The sequence below is a fragment of the Procambarus clarkii genome, chromosome 11, assembly GCF_040958095.1.
Source record: "Procambarus clarkii isolate CNS0578487 chromosome 11, FALCON_Pclarkii_2.0, whole genome shotgun sequence".
NCBI lineage: Eukaryota > Metazoa > Arthropoda > Malacostraca > Decapoda > Cambaridae > Procambarus > Procambarus clarkii.
Window position 1 is genome coordinate 36,599,665 of NC_091160.1, and position 16,461 is coordinate 36,616,125.

At 36.9% G+C, this 16,461-nt stretch overlaps 2 protein-coding genes across 5 annotated transcripts in view; both read right to left on the reverse strand.

Moving 5' to 3' along the window:
* Positions 1-4,784: 4,784 nt before the first annotated feature.
* drongo (Arf GTPase activating protein drongo) overlaps positions 4,785-16,461 on the reverse strand; it is a 60,027-nt gene continuing 48,350 nt past the window's right edge. For 2 of the 4 annotated variants that reach the window (XM_045742526.2, XM_045742525.2), the window contains exons 9-10: positions 16,235-16,386; positions 4,785-15,330 (exon numbers count right to left, since the gene is read on the reverse strand). In XM_045742526.2, coding sequence (XP_045598482.1) covers positions 15,280-15,330; positions 16,235-16,386 — 203 coding nt within the window. In that variant the 3' untranslated portion in view covers positions 4,785-15,279. The remainder of the gene's footprint in view (positions 15,331-16,234; positions 16,387-16,461) is intronic. The other 2 variants (XM_045742524.2, XM_045742523.2) reach the window with 1 other exon arrangement.
* Positions 8,397-14,548, reverse strand: LOC123758308 (glutamine-rich protein 2). The gene is made up of 4 exons (XM_069323040.1): positions 13,777-14,548; positions 12,248-12,299; positions 9,092-9,199; positions 8,397-8,460 (listed from the first exon to the last, which is right to left on the reverse strand). The coding sequence occupies exons 1-4, from the start codon at positions 14,546-14,548 to the stop codon at positions 8,397-8,399; spliced, it is 996 nt and encodes a 331-aa protein (XP_069179141.1).

Consider the following 16,461-nt stretch of genomic DNA (forward strand, 5'->3'; position numbering starts at 1 on the left):
AAAATAAACACGTGATTAAGAATGTGACAATGTCAGACCACGGAGGAAAATGAAACAGGAATTTCCTTAAGTACTTTCGTATATTAAATACATCTTCAGAAGGAATGATGTATATTAAATACATCTTCATTCCTTCTGAAGATGTATTTAATATACGAAAGTACTTAAGGAAATTCCTGTTTCATTTTCCTCCGTGGTCTGACATTGTCATATATATATATATATATATATATATATATATATATATATATATATATATATATATATATATATATATATATATATATATAAAATATTTTTTATTATTGACAAGCTAAGGTATACACAGCAATGTGCTACTACCTTATTTTATATGAAAGGTTCATCAGTGTTCACACTTAAGATATTAGTCAACACCCCAATACCCACACAAATGTGTGAAGTGTGTGTAGCGAACGAATTAAGGGATATTCCCATAACGTGCGACATAATTGGGAAGGGAATTGACAAACTAAAGACGGAATGAAGTGCAAAGTCGTAAAGGAACTGACGATTGAACTGTCCACTACTGAAACTTGTTTTCAAAAAATCACTGGACCCAGGGATAGTTCCCCTAGATTACTCAACCACTTAGGCTGGACGGTAGACCGACGGTCTCGCTTCATGCAAGTCGGCGTTCAATTCCAGGTTCATAATTTGTACCAAGAGAAACAAGAACGGCACTTTCCTGCACCGTGGGAGATTACACCCTTTCCAGTTTTAATCCCTCCCTTTCCACCCAAGAAGCAAATTAGAGATCAGCCCAAGCTTCGTCTTGAGGCAAAGCTCAACGCCTTAAGCCATATTGATGCTCTGTCCACAGAGCATTCTCTCTCTCAAATCAAATACGCTGATGAATCCCTACACCGCACCACGGGTGCAGCTGGAAGTGCAATTGTCCTGACAATGGGCGATGGCTTATATTTTGAGTGGGGAGTCCGTATAAACAACTGGGCCTCTACCCTTCAGACCGAACTATTCACCTTGCTCCTTGCACTGAAATGTATACAAGTCTCCAAACTTGATACATTAATTGTAAGTGACTCTTTATCATCCTTAATTGCTCTCAAACTGTAACATACTCGTGTAAAAAATTTTAAAAAATCTGAATATTAAAAATATTAAATTTCTGGTAGCAGATCATTTTGAATGAAATATTGACACATCGCTGGTACATTGGTTATAGGTCATTGGTCTCTGAATTCACGTATCTTTTCGCACTCCATCACATAGTGACGGAAGGTGTGCGAATAATTTTGTTGACACAGTTTACATTTGGTCAGGTCTACATCAGCAGATAATGAGAATTCCCAGATACTTGTAACCGAGTCTAAGCTGAGCAGTAGTAACATCTTAGAGGTCTGCTGATTTTATTGGATGATCCATAGATGTGTGGCTCCTCTTGCATGATAGTATGATGATAGATGGAATTACTGGTGTTGATTTCACTTTGCCTCAGATCTACAAGATCTTGTTGAAGTTCTCGGTGTACTGCTGCTCTCAGATTGCTCATTGACAATCCAAGGTTACACTCAACGGCTCCTTTAAAGGCAGATTCTTTGGCTAACTTATCAGCTCTATCATGCATTCGGAGGTCAACATGAGATGGAGACCACATGAAATGAACTCTGTTACCATCCTTAATAATTTTGTTGTATTTGTGTCTAGCTTCGGACACGAGCATGTTACAGTTATGTCTTAAAGAGTTGAGAGCATTTAAGGATGATAAGGAGTCACTTACAATTAATGTATCAAGTTTGGAGACTTGTACACATTTCAGTGCAAGGAGCAAGGCAAATAGTTCGGTCTGAAGGATAGAGGCCCAGTTGTTTATACGGACTCCCCACTCAAAGTACAAGCCATCGCCCATTGTCAGAACAACTGCACTTCCAGCTGCACCCGTGGTGCGGTGTATGGAACCATCAGTGTATATGATTTTAGAGAGAGAATGCTCTGTGGACAGAGCATCAAAGAGAGGGCTGGGCAGACTGCATATTTCTGGACTGCCAGAAAGCCTTTGACACAGTACCACATAAGAGACTAGTGCACAAACTGCAGATGCAGGCAGGAGCGAAAGGAAGGGTACTCCACTGGATAAGGGAGTACCTAAGCAACAGGACACAGGGAGTCACTGTGCGAGGTGAGGTCTAGGAGTGGCGAGACGTCACCAGTGGAGTACCTCAGGGATTAGTTCTTGGAACTATACTGTTCCTGATATATGTAAATGAGCTCCCAGAGGGAATAGACTCGTTCCTCTCAATGTTTGCTGATGATGCAAAAATTATGAGATGGATTAAGACAAAGGAAGATAGTATGAGGCTACAAGATGACCTAAACAAATCGAAGGAATGGTCCAACATATGGCTACTGAGATTCAACCCAAGTAAATGTAAGGTAATGAAACTAGGTGGAGGAAATAGGAGGCCAGACACTGGATACCTAATGGGAGATGAAGTCCTTCACGAAACGGACAGAGAGAAAGATCTAGGAGTTGATCTCACGCCAAACCTGTCTCCTGAAGCCCATATAAAAAGAATAACATTGGCAGCGTATGGGAGGCTGGCCAACATCAGAACTGCCTTCAGAAACCTGTGTGAAGATTCTTTTAGAACCTTGTATACCATGTATGTAAGGCCAAGCCTGGAGTATGCGGCCCCAGCATGGAGCCCGTACCTTGTGAAGCACAAGACGAAGCTGGAAAAGTTCAGAGGTATGCCACTAGGCTAGTCCCAGAACTAAAAGGCATGAGTTACGAGGAAAGGCTGAGTGAACTGCACCTCACGTCGCAGGAAGACAGAAGAGCTCGGGGAGACATGATCACCACATACACATGTAACGGTTAACAAAACAAATGATTGCCCTCAGGTAATTGTATACAGTAGGTGAGATAATGGCCAAAGCCGAAACGTCATTTCTTCATTTTCTGATGTGTGGTTTGGTCATACCTTCAGCAATGTTATTGTGACTCGTCGTCTGCAAAGGTCCCTATATTTGCCATGATAGTTTTATCGAGGTGGATTTTATAATTCAGCTGTGTTTTTTATATTTACTTTCGGCGGGTAGGCAGTTCCATGGGTTTAATAATTATTATTATACCGCTATGGGAAAAAAAGCATCTCCTGTTGTCTATCTTACATTGTGACTTGTTGAGCTTGAAACCGATGCTCCTTGTTTGTGTTACATCTGACCTTTTGAAAAAGTTGTCTACCAATATCCTCCAAATTATACAAAAAAAAAAAAAAAAATTGTTAGGTATTTTCAAAATTGTGATGAAATCGTCCCTGTAATTCGGTCTAACCGGTACGAATTTGCTGAATCCCATCACTGCACAGTTCTATAACTACATAATCCAGCAGGTAAATGTGGTTCAATGACCACTATTCTAAATACTGTATATTTCTGACGTCATATGATGGGCTAAAATGTTCGAAATTGAGATTCAGTTATGTGTTGGTTTGTTGACGTTGAAACGGACAAGTATTTGGACATAGAAATTATGTTTGCAATCGTGTCATAACTTGTCCATATAGCTTTATAGATGGGGTATGTGGCAGTGCCTGGGTCTGCCTATCTCTATTTTTTCCTTCCCTCTCGCTCTCGATCGAGAATCCAAAGCTCGAATCCCGGGCGGGACAAACTGTTTGGACACGTTTCCTATTACCTAATGCACCTGTTCACCTATACATTAAATAATTACCCAGGAGTCAAATGTTGTTTGGTTGCATCCTGGGGAAGAGTCAGTAGTTTGACCTAAGGCTGGAGACCTCGATACAGGATGCATGATGTCAGAAGGGTCGGAATCCCTGACGATTTTATTTAGGGGTTCCCAGTTGGCAAAATATGCTAGTTAAATCAACACTATCAATGTTGATTCAATAATACATAAATATCTTATGACTGGATTTACCCGAGGGAGTGCATGGCGATGTTTCCCATTTCGGCATTAGGTGCTAAGCCAGTTTGGCTATGTAACACCAAGTCAGGAAAATCGAGGTACTGTACTAATATATTACTCAAGATGCTGATGCAAACACACACAGAGTGGCCCTCAGGTAAAATAACTAAGGAATTATCAGAAGAGAAGAGTGCACTAGCCTGTGCATATAGCACTTGTATAATTTTTTAATATGACTTCATACGAGCATGTCATTGGACATATTTCGCCTAATGTTTGGAGATTCCCCATGCTTGCTCTATAATGTTCAGGTAGCCTTGGGTAAATTATTTTTCAAGCTTTTAACTTTGGTTTAATAAAGTTATGGATTTTAGCACCTTATATATTTAACTTCTTTCTATTCACTAACGTTTCTATTTTTATTTATATGTAGTCATGAAAAATAACTCAAATCCATGTTTCAGTTTTTCAGTATCTTCAATGAGAGGACTGAAACTGCTGGTTTCTTTCAAACACAAACTTTGCTTTATGCTTACACTTCCAAGCTCAATTTTTGTTAATAAAATACCATACAGTGAATGAAACCCAATAAACTATTTTGTAGAAACTCATTACAGTTAGCACATTTCCTGTTCCTGCTGAATCACAATACTGTATATGCAACAAGCTGTTAGGAATAATTTATCATATAGTGTTTCAATCTTGGATATTTTTACCAGCCACAATACTGACATACCAGGAATATGTAAACACTAGTTACTTATTTCATCACTCTGCAACTGCTCGAGGCCCTGCACATATTACGGGAACCATATATTTTTTTTTTGTCAGGAATGATTTTTAGTTAGGAAATATTTAAGAAAAGACTGTGAAATAACTTTTATATATTTCCAAACTGATAGTTCATTTACCACAAACAGATCAAGCCAAAGACAATCTTAGATGAACACTTTTTGAACATGAAAAATATGAATGAATGTCACAATGTGTCAGAACAAAATTAACAAAATGCAAAATACTGTACTAAAATATTAGGAAAACAGGTTTTTTTTTTTTACAGAGAGCAGTTAGAATGAAGAAGCTTATGCCTCCAAAATACCTAACTAATGTATGATTTGCTGCACAGGTGACATGAATGAAGGAACATAGTGCATGTGAGACTTCACATGAATTTGTGGTTTGGGGAAATATGTAAGAAAATAATGTAATACTACCACATAAAAATACGAGTTGAAATGATAATAAATGATCATAGTATAGTACAGTCAAAGTGGTAGTGTGTAAATAACCAAAGATACGACTTGTTTTGGTCAGAAATTAAACGAGTATAGAAATGAAATTTAAGGCAGGCATTTTTGCTTTTAAGGAAGTACTATTGTGTTGTGGAGCTGCTTGAAGGAGCATGTGGATGTATAAGACAAGTTAGGACTGCGATGGTGGGGAAATTAATACATTTATAAAACAAAAGTGCTACACAGCACCAGGGTAAAACTGATAGCACAACTCAAAAGTGCAAAAATTGCACTTGAAGTGTAAAAAATATCAGAAACTTAAGAATATTGGTATTGAATGTAATGTACATGTTTAAGTGTGCATTCATGTTCATGAGCATCTACACGTGTATATATAGAAGGATAAATCCAATTGTGTATGATAATTATGTAGCACAGCCAATTAGTGTGATTATTGAATAACTAAAACAATGTTGTTATTTTCTGAAATAGTGGATTTACATAACTACAAGTTCACAAAGCTTTTTTTTTATAAATAATCTAATACAGTAAATAAATATGCAATATTAATGGATGGTCTTAGTTAGCACTGAAAAGGCTAAAAAAAGGCAAACTTTGTGACCTGTTACATGGCATATCAATCCCACTAACAATTAATACAACTAGTTTTCCATATCCAGAGTTACCCAAACATAATATTCAATAGTTGTTTCTAGTGTTTTTTGTCACTACTACCAATAATTTTTGGTTTAAAGTTACTGTTCATGATATTTAATGAAATAGCTGTACCCAAACTACCAAACCACACTTTTTACAGCTTAACTGAATTTACAGAAACAATCCTCAAGAACAACTTACAGAATGTTTTCCTATATAAATATCTCACTGCCTGAAATATTCCCTAGCAGATGATGATATACATTTAAACTACTGTAGTCAACACGTGTCCTTTAATATTTGAGCTTTTTAGTTATAGGTCAAGTTACATAATTTGTTACTAATTTCAACTATGGTACCTGAAGCCATTGTTGAAACAGTCACAGGCATTTTATACTGTCAAAGGAATTCTTGGGAGCAGAATGTTTACTAATAAATGTCACTCAACTTTTTTTTTTTTGTACAAAGCAACATACATCATCAGTATTTAAATAATCAAAATATATTACTTTAAATAAATTGAGTACAAGTCAATTCAACATATTTATTATAACTCAAGTAACTATCCCAATTTAAATAGGGAGTATCTCAGTACTTATGAGGCACACTGGCAAACTTCACCAAGGCTGATAGTAGCACTGACCCTTCACTGGTATAGCTATAATGTCAACTACACTCCACCAATTAAGAGCCTGGAAATATGAGAGGGTAGAGCAAACAGATTTGATAAAAGGCTAATACACTACAGTTTCCCCCCAGTGTTAGTTTGGCTGGCATGCCTCAACTGTTTCCTAGAATATACCACAAAATTATTCAACACACAAAAAAATATATGTGTATATATATATATATATATTTATATATATTTGTATATGAAGCTTAAAAGGAGGCAGAAATACACACAATCATCTTGTAAAGTTCTTTATCCTTTACTATTAAAAAATATCCATGATATAAACTAACCACAGACATTTGGGAAGGACTTAACATGAGAACAATGCTGAATGCACAACTTCCTTGACTACCCATTTAAGATTCCAAGAGCATTCATTCAACACCACTTTCATGTTGAGACCCACTATTTTATGAGGGACGGAAAAACTCAGAATACCAGTTCTGCTTCCATAAATCTATAGTAATTGGCTATACAAAGCCTCGAGAAACTTGCTAGTGAGAACACCAGGAGCATTTTATTGCAGTCTCTAATAATGAATGCTCTGTTCCTTTCACATGCTCTAATTTAATTTTACTGTCACTGTGCATTCATCAACTCATAAATGGAAATGCACGAAAGAAGGTATAGTATTTACCATTGTTCGCATAATTCAAATTTGTTCTCATAACCCCGTCACTAACTGGAGTGAAAATGCCCATTTTGTCATGCTCAACTTATTTTGGCATCAGATTCACTCCAAGTTACTAATATAAGCAGTAAGTTAAGCATGACTGAAGGGTGTATTTGTTAATAAACTCTGCTTAACAACCCATTCTAAGTCTATGCTGTATGGGCCGAGTCCTCAGACATCATTATGTACAGTAAAATGAGGCTAATATTTCAAAAGAATGAGTTATTTCACACTGCTACAGAATGCCTTTAATATATATTGAAGCCCTTCTGCAACAGCAAATATAGTCTAAGACAGAGTATCCAATCTGACATAGCAATCTAACAAAACACAATTAACTTGTTATTTTACGTCTAATAGCAAAGATTCAATAATAAACTTAATGACTATTAACATGTTGATGCAGACGAGTAACACAACCAAGCACGCGCACACTCCAAGAGTGAGGAAGAATGGGAGGGGATAGAATGAAAGAGGGAGACTGGGAGAGAAGGAGGGGATGATGTACACACATTGAGACACACAGACCCGGGCACTGATGGGTATCCCATATAATGCATGGGTGTATATGTTTAAACACACACACACTATATTATATATATATATAATTGTTGCTGATGTGTAACTTCAACATTTATTTGTCCAGCACTCATATGAAAGCCAAAGAATTCTTACTATCAAAACATATGACAAATAAGAACAAAATATAACTGAAGAGAAGTATGATGAAAATGTAATAAGTGTCATGCAAGTGAAGTTATATTACTGACTGGCTCGCTGAATCAACACCTCAGACCCACGTTCCTATTTATTATTTTGTTCTTTAATATACTATACTGTAGTATGCTTGATTTGTTCATAAGAAAAATTTTTAATTAAATTTTTAATTAATTTTTTGCTTCACAGAAATTTGCTGACATTAGCACCTTAGTAGTATACATACATACACACACACATATACACACACACAGTGAGAGAAAGGCTGCAGGAATGCACAAGCCATAAATCACTAAGAACTCTAAATGACCCGACCAGGATTTGAACCCATGACATCAAAGATCACTCCCAAACGTACACAGTACCGTGACCACCGCACCAGCGATCATCTTTCATCTATCCTTCAGATGATCAACGGTGTGGTGGCAACTGTACTGTGCACGTTTGAGGGGTGATTCTAGATGTCATGGGTTCGAATCCTGGTTGGGTCATTTAGAGTTCTTGGTGATTATAATATATATAATTATTCACTTATTTATTTTTAGGTGGACAATTTCCCACATTAACAGTCGGGACACTCCTCTTCAATTCCAAACTATAAGAATTATGGAATATTTATTAAAAGCTTATATTGTAAAAGTAAATGTTAAAACAGTTTATAAAGCCTATGTAGCCAGAATTGTGATGATATGTAGCATGCTTAGTTATAAGAGAAAATTCAGTAGCCATTCATATTTACTCCATCAAAAAGAAAAGAAAGAAAAAAGAAGAGATGTAACAAAATTAAAACAAAATGGAATGAACTTAATCCAATCTTTGGCATGAAATTTGTTTTACTTATTTTTTTTTTTACACAAATTATTACTCAAAATACAAACAAGATTAATCATTTTTCAAACACTGTACTGTGCCAATCTTCTTTCATAATGTAATTTGGCCTAATGAGTTGCATGAAGAAAAATTGGGGATTAAATTTACATTTACTGTACTAATTTGAATGATAGAAAAATTACTATTATGATGACCAAGCCACACACCAGAAGATGAGGAGACGACAATGTTCTGTTCCGTCCTCGCCCATCATCACAATTGACTTGATAATGGTCCAGGACGGAACAAAACGTCGTCGTCATCTTGTGGTTCAGTCATCATATTTTCAGCCACGTTATTGTGCATCGTCGTCTGCAAAATTACACGTACTATTTGTTAAAAGCCTTGTTACATACTTCTTGGGTGCCAAGAGATGAACCCTTTTACAGTACTGTGGAAGTAGTGTGGCAAGCTGGGTACAAGAGAGATACAAAATGCTGCTGGGCAAAGTAGTGTAAGTGAGGCTGCAACAACAATTAAGAAATTGATAACAGAAAACGAAAGCACTACACAGAATATACTGTGCAAGGAGACATTTAACTTTTATGAAATTAGACAATACATTCTTCAGTAGTATTGTAATCATAAATCATTGAAGTACCTGCTAATATCATTAAGCCTTTTGTCTATCAAATAAACAAACTTGCTAAATATTACTTATCAATCCCATGAAGCAAATTTACTTCTTAAGACAACTGAAGTTCTGTCTAATTAAAGTGTAAGGAGTTGACATGTGAAACAGCCTCATAAATGCATTTGCTGTATGTCTACGGTATGAGTGTGCATTCATGGCAAAAATTATAAAAGTGTATGTCAAGATTTATGAGCCATGTATGGTGTGAGAGAAGGGCTCCTAATAGGAATAGGGATTCCCTAACTACATTAATTTTTGAAATAGTAACTGTCACTTCCTTCTACTCAACAGGATGCTCCAGGCATAATTTGCTCTACACAGCATAGATAAATCACATCTTATACCAACCTTGATTGATCCTCAATTTATGTGCTTCTTAAATAGTCCTTCTTCAATATGAGGAAATCTCTTTGTGTTATAAATAATTAACAACAAAATATAATGTACAGTACTAGGAATGGTCAGTGACACACTCCTCATGTTTGTGGTTAACTTTATCACAGAAAGATCCCAAACACTTTTTAAGTGGATCATGTCAATATGTGACTGCCCAGCTGACAACACAATGCACAGATAAACATTTTCAGAATTATTTGTTTACTGTACAATTGATGCAAGAGTTCAATGCACCTGTTGCTACCTGTCTTTAGTGATAATGTTCGTAATGTCATAGTTAACTATATATATATTCACAAAGATTATTTATATAGTTATGTCATACACAAAAAATATATTCAACACGACATTAAACTGTATTGCAGACCTCTGATACCACGGGAAGTATCACATCTTGGTGAACATTTCTGTGCAAAATTAATTTTTTTGTGCAAAATTAATTTTTTGTATAAAATATACTAAATAAAAATTAATATGAAACTAAATTGTAAAAAAAAAAAAAAAAAAAAAAAAATTAAGAGGACCTCTAATGAAAGTGAAAGGATTCATTAGAGCACACTGAATCTGGTCTGCTTAGTTATAAGAAGTCAAGGTGAGATTATTGAAGAATTCCCAGATGTAGACAGTGTGAATGTGTAATTACACACACAGTCAAAATCAGGAAATTCCTCAATAATCTCTCGCCTTGACTTCTTAGGTGTGTGAACGTAAAGATGATTTTAATGAGCCCACGTATATAAAAGAACTAGTTTCATGGAAACCAACACAAATGGCTAGTAAAGACTATATTATAATTTCTGACCCTCTTCAAACACTATTTCCTTGGCCCAACAGCCCAACTTTATGGGCACAAATTTTACATTATTCATCACAGATGTTATGTAATGTTGGGATTTAGGCCTGTGTCAGGCACGGGGACCAGATGGGTTAAGCAACACTATTGTGTGTGCATGTGTAGCGCGCATGTCATGCACTGCATCAAGGTAATGGCAGATATCATACATTCTTATTTTCCCAATTTATTACATTTCTTGTTTAGCTACTCATACTATATATTCTCTAAGCGGAAAACATTTAATTTGCCATTTGAGACAAATTAGACACTGTTTTTTTAGAGAGACTTTCTTTCTACTGAAACAGTACTGCATACGTATACAATCAGTTTATTTTGCCATTATATTTGTTAAAGTGACCAAGATACTTGGGTAAGATTTCTGTAGTCAACTGCAGAAATTATGTGCATCAGATATTATGCAGTGCACACACCACTCAATTTCCTTCACTTACATTTTTCTTAAGAAGAAAACAAGAGAAAATGTTTGCTACTGTTAAAGCATCCTGCACATTTGTTCAGTTATCATATACACAAAGACACTGCATAAATTTTGCAATATGAAATGAAGGAAAGCATAGAAGCACTGCCACAACATTCAAGGAGAGAAGCAAACTTAATAAAGAAGAAAAAAGTAATAGAAACCATAAATATTTAATGACAACATCTAGAGATATATTACCATGGTTAAAATAGCACTCCTTCAATAAAAGTGCAGCAGTGCTTCAGAAAGCAAAAGCAGCTGGCTCACACATGCTCCATGCACATGCCTAAACAGGACAGGATTAGGGCACAAGCTTTATACAGACTAAAATGAACATCACAAAACAGATAAGCAAAATTACAAGAAAACAAAACTTTTTGATCTGTTAGAGTGAGCCGATCTACATTCTTGGAACACTAGTAAATTATATCAAATTAAATACATAAAAATTTAACAGTAAGTATCTATTACCTGTATTCTTAACCATTTTGAAAGTTTCTAAGTTCCATCAGTGTAACAACTCTTGAAATTTGAAAGCAAAATAGCTTATCAATGAACACCATAAAATAATTTTTCTCTATACTGTAGTTCAGAATAAAACATTGAGAAATTGGCAACTCACATTATTGTCTCTACTGAGCTTGCACAAATAAAGTGTGTGATTAGCTCCCATGTACTGGGTAAAAAAATGAGAAAGACCGAGATGCTTAATATGCTGTGATAACTCGACTCACACTGTGTTTTAGACTGATACCATTCTGGCTCCAGAAGGCAACAGCTAAACAAGCGAGGTAGTACATTCATACAAGTCTTCATACCATGAAGACCTGGGTGATGCACATAATACCTGTGTTAGAATATGCATTAATAAAATATTTTAAACTTTCAATAAAACAAATATATTTAACAAATGATATTAAATATTACAATTCCCAATCCAGTTGATACCATTTCATTTTCACCGTTCTGTTTAAGAAGTACTGGGATATGGGAGGTATGAAATAAATGTTAAAATGCTTGGAAGACCAATTCTGCCCCTCCCTATCCTCTGTCTCCTGTCCCTCACGCTCGCTCACTCTCTCTCTATAGTGCCTAGAGTCTAGCTGATCCCCCCCCCTAACTTATATAATTCCTGCTGCAGAAACCCATAATCTTTCCTTAAATACTTGCCATCTAACTCCACTGCATTGTCCTCCTCCTCATTAGTTTTGATGACATCTGAAGGTCATTATTAAAACAATTACAGTACTATGACACGAGGCACCGACTTTAGCCCACGCCACAAGCGTAGAGTGACCACGACAAGGAAGTGAAACTACAAAATGTACTACTAACGAAGCAGGCAAAATATACAAGATAACTATAGCTTCATCACAAAGCATGTTATAAATATTAACAAAGGTATACATATTAACAAGTGCAGGACCATCATAAAGAAATAATAATGATACATCAACAACTATTGGCGATTATGACGGTTGACTACGTGACAATGGCCATGCTCTGTTCAGCATACACCAACTGGTTTTAACTTACAGAACACGGTAGTGTACAGGGATGCCAGATTGGGCTACTAGATTGGGCAATTGTCTTGCCAATTAGGATAATTGCATTCAATTAAAAAGCCAGCTATGCATGTCGCTACTTGCTACTTTTTCAACGACAGTTAAAATAAGCTGGGTCGTTTATTCTGAAAAGCGAATCAACAGGGAAAAAAATATTTGGCTACTTTTATTGTAAAGTTTGCGACATTTAGTTCTTCAGCTCGCGACTTTTGGCAACTCAAATCCGGCACCCCTGGTTGTGTAGGTTGAGAGCAGTATCTCGGCTCTTATTCAATCACTTGTTCATTTAGTTAAATATGTTAATGACAAACCATCAGCTTGGACATTGCAAGTAAGCAATTTTAAACATATAACTGTATAATCCAGTTCTCACATAAAATTTCCGTGCTCCATTAAAAAGTTAAGGATTGTCAGTGACAATGACTAAATTTGTAACTTTTATATACTAAATTTGTAAAATATATTCAAAGAATAATGTAATTCAGAAATGACCTTAAAGCAGCATTTTTAACTAGCCACTGACTACATCACAGCTTAAAAAATTTCTCCCATAATCCAAAGTTGAACGTAAGGCAGACAGTGTCAAGTATATTATCATTACTTTTCATGATGCAAACAAATATGATAAGATAAATAATTCTTGGCTTTTGAGCCGAGACTAACATGAAAACTTTCAATCTCTACATAACTGCTAATGTTGCATGACAAGAATGCAGAATAACAGGTAAAACACGTGCAACATGCACACTGATCTCCTACTTCAATAAACGTGGCTAACAACACCTTACTATTCAAAAAAAAATAATAATAATCAGTGTATTCATAACCCAAAGACACACTAAAGACATATTTGTTATTAGCTGCTATGTCAATGACAGTTACTCTGTACAGTCTTCAAACACTTAAAAATGCATTTTGATTTTTCAAAAATTTCCACAGGCTTACTATGTGCTGCTTAATATTTGTATGGTGCATGAAGCTCTGTACACATCTCTTCTGTGTTTCTCCTTTTATCACTGGCTGTGCTTGTTCTGCCTGACTTGCCACTGGCTGTGCTTGTTCTGCCTGACTTGCCACTGGCTGTGCTTGTTCTGCCTGACTTGCCACTGGCTGTGCTTGTTCTGCCTGACTTGCCACTGGCTGTGCTTGTTCTGCCTGACTTGCCACTGGCTGTGCTTGTTCTATGTGACTTGCCACTGGCTGTGCTTGTTCTGCCTGACTTGCCACTGGCTGCACTTGTTCTGCCTGACTTGCCACTGGCTGTGCTTGTTCTGCCTGACTTGCCACTGGCTGTGCTTGTTCTGCCTGACTTGCCACTGGCTGCACTTGTTCTGCCTGACTTGCCACTGGCTGTGCTTGTTCTGCCTGACTTGCCACTGGCTGCACTTGTTCTGTCTGACTTGCCACTGGCTGCACTTGTTCTGCCTGACTTGCCACTGGCTGCACTTGTTCTGCCTGACTTGCCACTGGCTGCACTTGTTCTGCCTGACTTGCCACTGGCTGCACTTGTTCTGCCTGACTTGCCATTGGCTGCACTTGTTCTGCCTGACTTGCCACTGGCTGCACTTGTTCTGCCTGACTTGCCACTGGCTGCACTTGTTCTGCCTGACTTGCCACTGGCTGCACTTGTTCTGCCTGACTTGCCATTGGCTGCACTTGTTCTGCCTGACTTGCCATTGGCTGCACTTGTTCTGCCTGACTTGCCACTGGCTGCACTTGTTCTGCCTGACTTGCCATTGGCTGCACTTGTTCTGCCTGACTTGCCATTGGCTGCACTTGTTCTGCCTGACTTGCCACTGGCTGCACTTGTTCTGCCTGACTTGCCACTGGCTGTGCTTGTTCTGTCTGACTTGCCATTGGCTGTGCTTGTTTTGCCTGACTTGCCACTGGCTGTGCTTGCATGTCAGCTCTAATGACTGCTTATTACAAACTTCATATCACGCCAACATTGTGAGCATATACTATATCATTAATTCTAAAAAAATTTTTACACTAATATAAAAAAATGGTAGTGTACTTATGGTACTTATGACAAAACTGAAAAAAAAATAGCTTTAAGAGTTGTAATGGCAGTTGGTAGCCTCAGAGAATCTAGGAACCCTTCCATTCAGAGATTGCAGAATAATTTTCCCCCACCCCATAGAGTATTTTGAAACAAGTTGTATTTAAATCTTGTGTGTAAGGTGAACAATACATGACCAAAGGTTACCTGTGTTTCCTGGATAATGATTATAAGCTACCTACAATGGGGCATTATGTACACTAGCTATGAGCCCTGTTGATTTTAAATAAAGCTACAATGTACTTTACATTAGAATCTATAAATGTTGATAATTACCTGCCTCAGCAGCTTTAGAAACTAAACAGAACCTAGCACTTATACAGTAAATTCTATCATTTAAATATGACTTATGGTATAAACCAAACTAGAGCTACCAATAGGTAGAAAAGATGAATTGTCTTTTGCATAATATAAACATTTCCTTCAGCAAGTTAGCCATTAAGAAGAACTCCAACAGGGAAAAGAAGCAGAGAATCGAGTTAGTGAGATGGTGGCTTGAAGACATACACAGCGAAAGGTGGAGAGTTACCGCAGGAGCCCTCATTACTATGACAAGGGACACAGCACCCACTCACAGGAACGGATTGTAGGATGATCCACTGGAAGGCATTTGTGGGGTGGCCTGCAATATAAAGAACACAATTCGGTTAAGACACCAACCATACTACTCCTGCCGTGCCTTGCTAACAAGTACCAAGGAAAATCCTAAATATTTCCCAATAACAATTAAATCTCTATACCTCTATTTCTACTAATTCCACCATACTGATAGTCATCACACACACACCACTTCCTGACCTTTGGAGTTAATCTTCACAATGCTGAAATGGATTAGAACCAGAGGAATCCGATCACCACATACATAGTTGGAGTCATAGGTGAAACACAGGAACTAGATTGTTTCTCACCATATTTAATTTTGTTGCTAGCAGTTCCATGAAGATGAGGGATTGTTGATTCTTTGCTGATAACAACTAAAAAATAACTTGGAAAACACTGTATGAACAATCAAACCCACATTCCAGACTTCGTAGGACTCATTGGGTCGTCGCAATAAGAGGCCAATCTTATGTATAGAATGGCACGTGGTCAACCCCAGCTACTCTATGACACTCACCATACAATCACAGATCACCTTGCAAAGTTTAGTGATGCTAGACCCAAGTGTTTGGTCACCAACCCCGAAGACAGATTCTCTCTTACAGATAGATTAATTTGGATGCAAAATGTACAGAAAAATGGAATATCTGAAACTGAATACAGTATCTACATTTTACCTGGTTTTGATGGCTGGGAGTATCCAGGTCGCTAGGTTAACTCACCTAATAACACACTCTACTATAACACTCAATTAGCTCAATCAATTTTCTCTTTGATTTACAATGTTAACATAATTTATGGAAAAATTCCTCAATCTTTCACTTTCAATGTAAATGAAACCTCCATTCATACCAAGAACAAAGAAAGTGACCTTTATAACCTAGTGAAATGAGATAATTGATTCCAGAATACAAGACAAATCTCACCATAAATGGGTTAGCTGTTCCATTACTAGTCATCCACTGCATTTTTGTGTTTTGTGGGTGCTGGTTGAAATTGGCCCATGCGCCATTGGTAGCTGATGAAGTTCCATTTAGTTGGGCACTGCTGCCAAATTGATTGAAGTTTGGGTCAGGTGCTGAAAGAAACATGACGTGTGAGACATTTCTGATCCCGACTGCCAACTGTAATAACTATAATATTTTTTTTTATA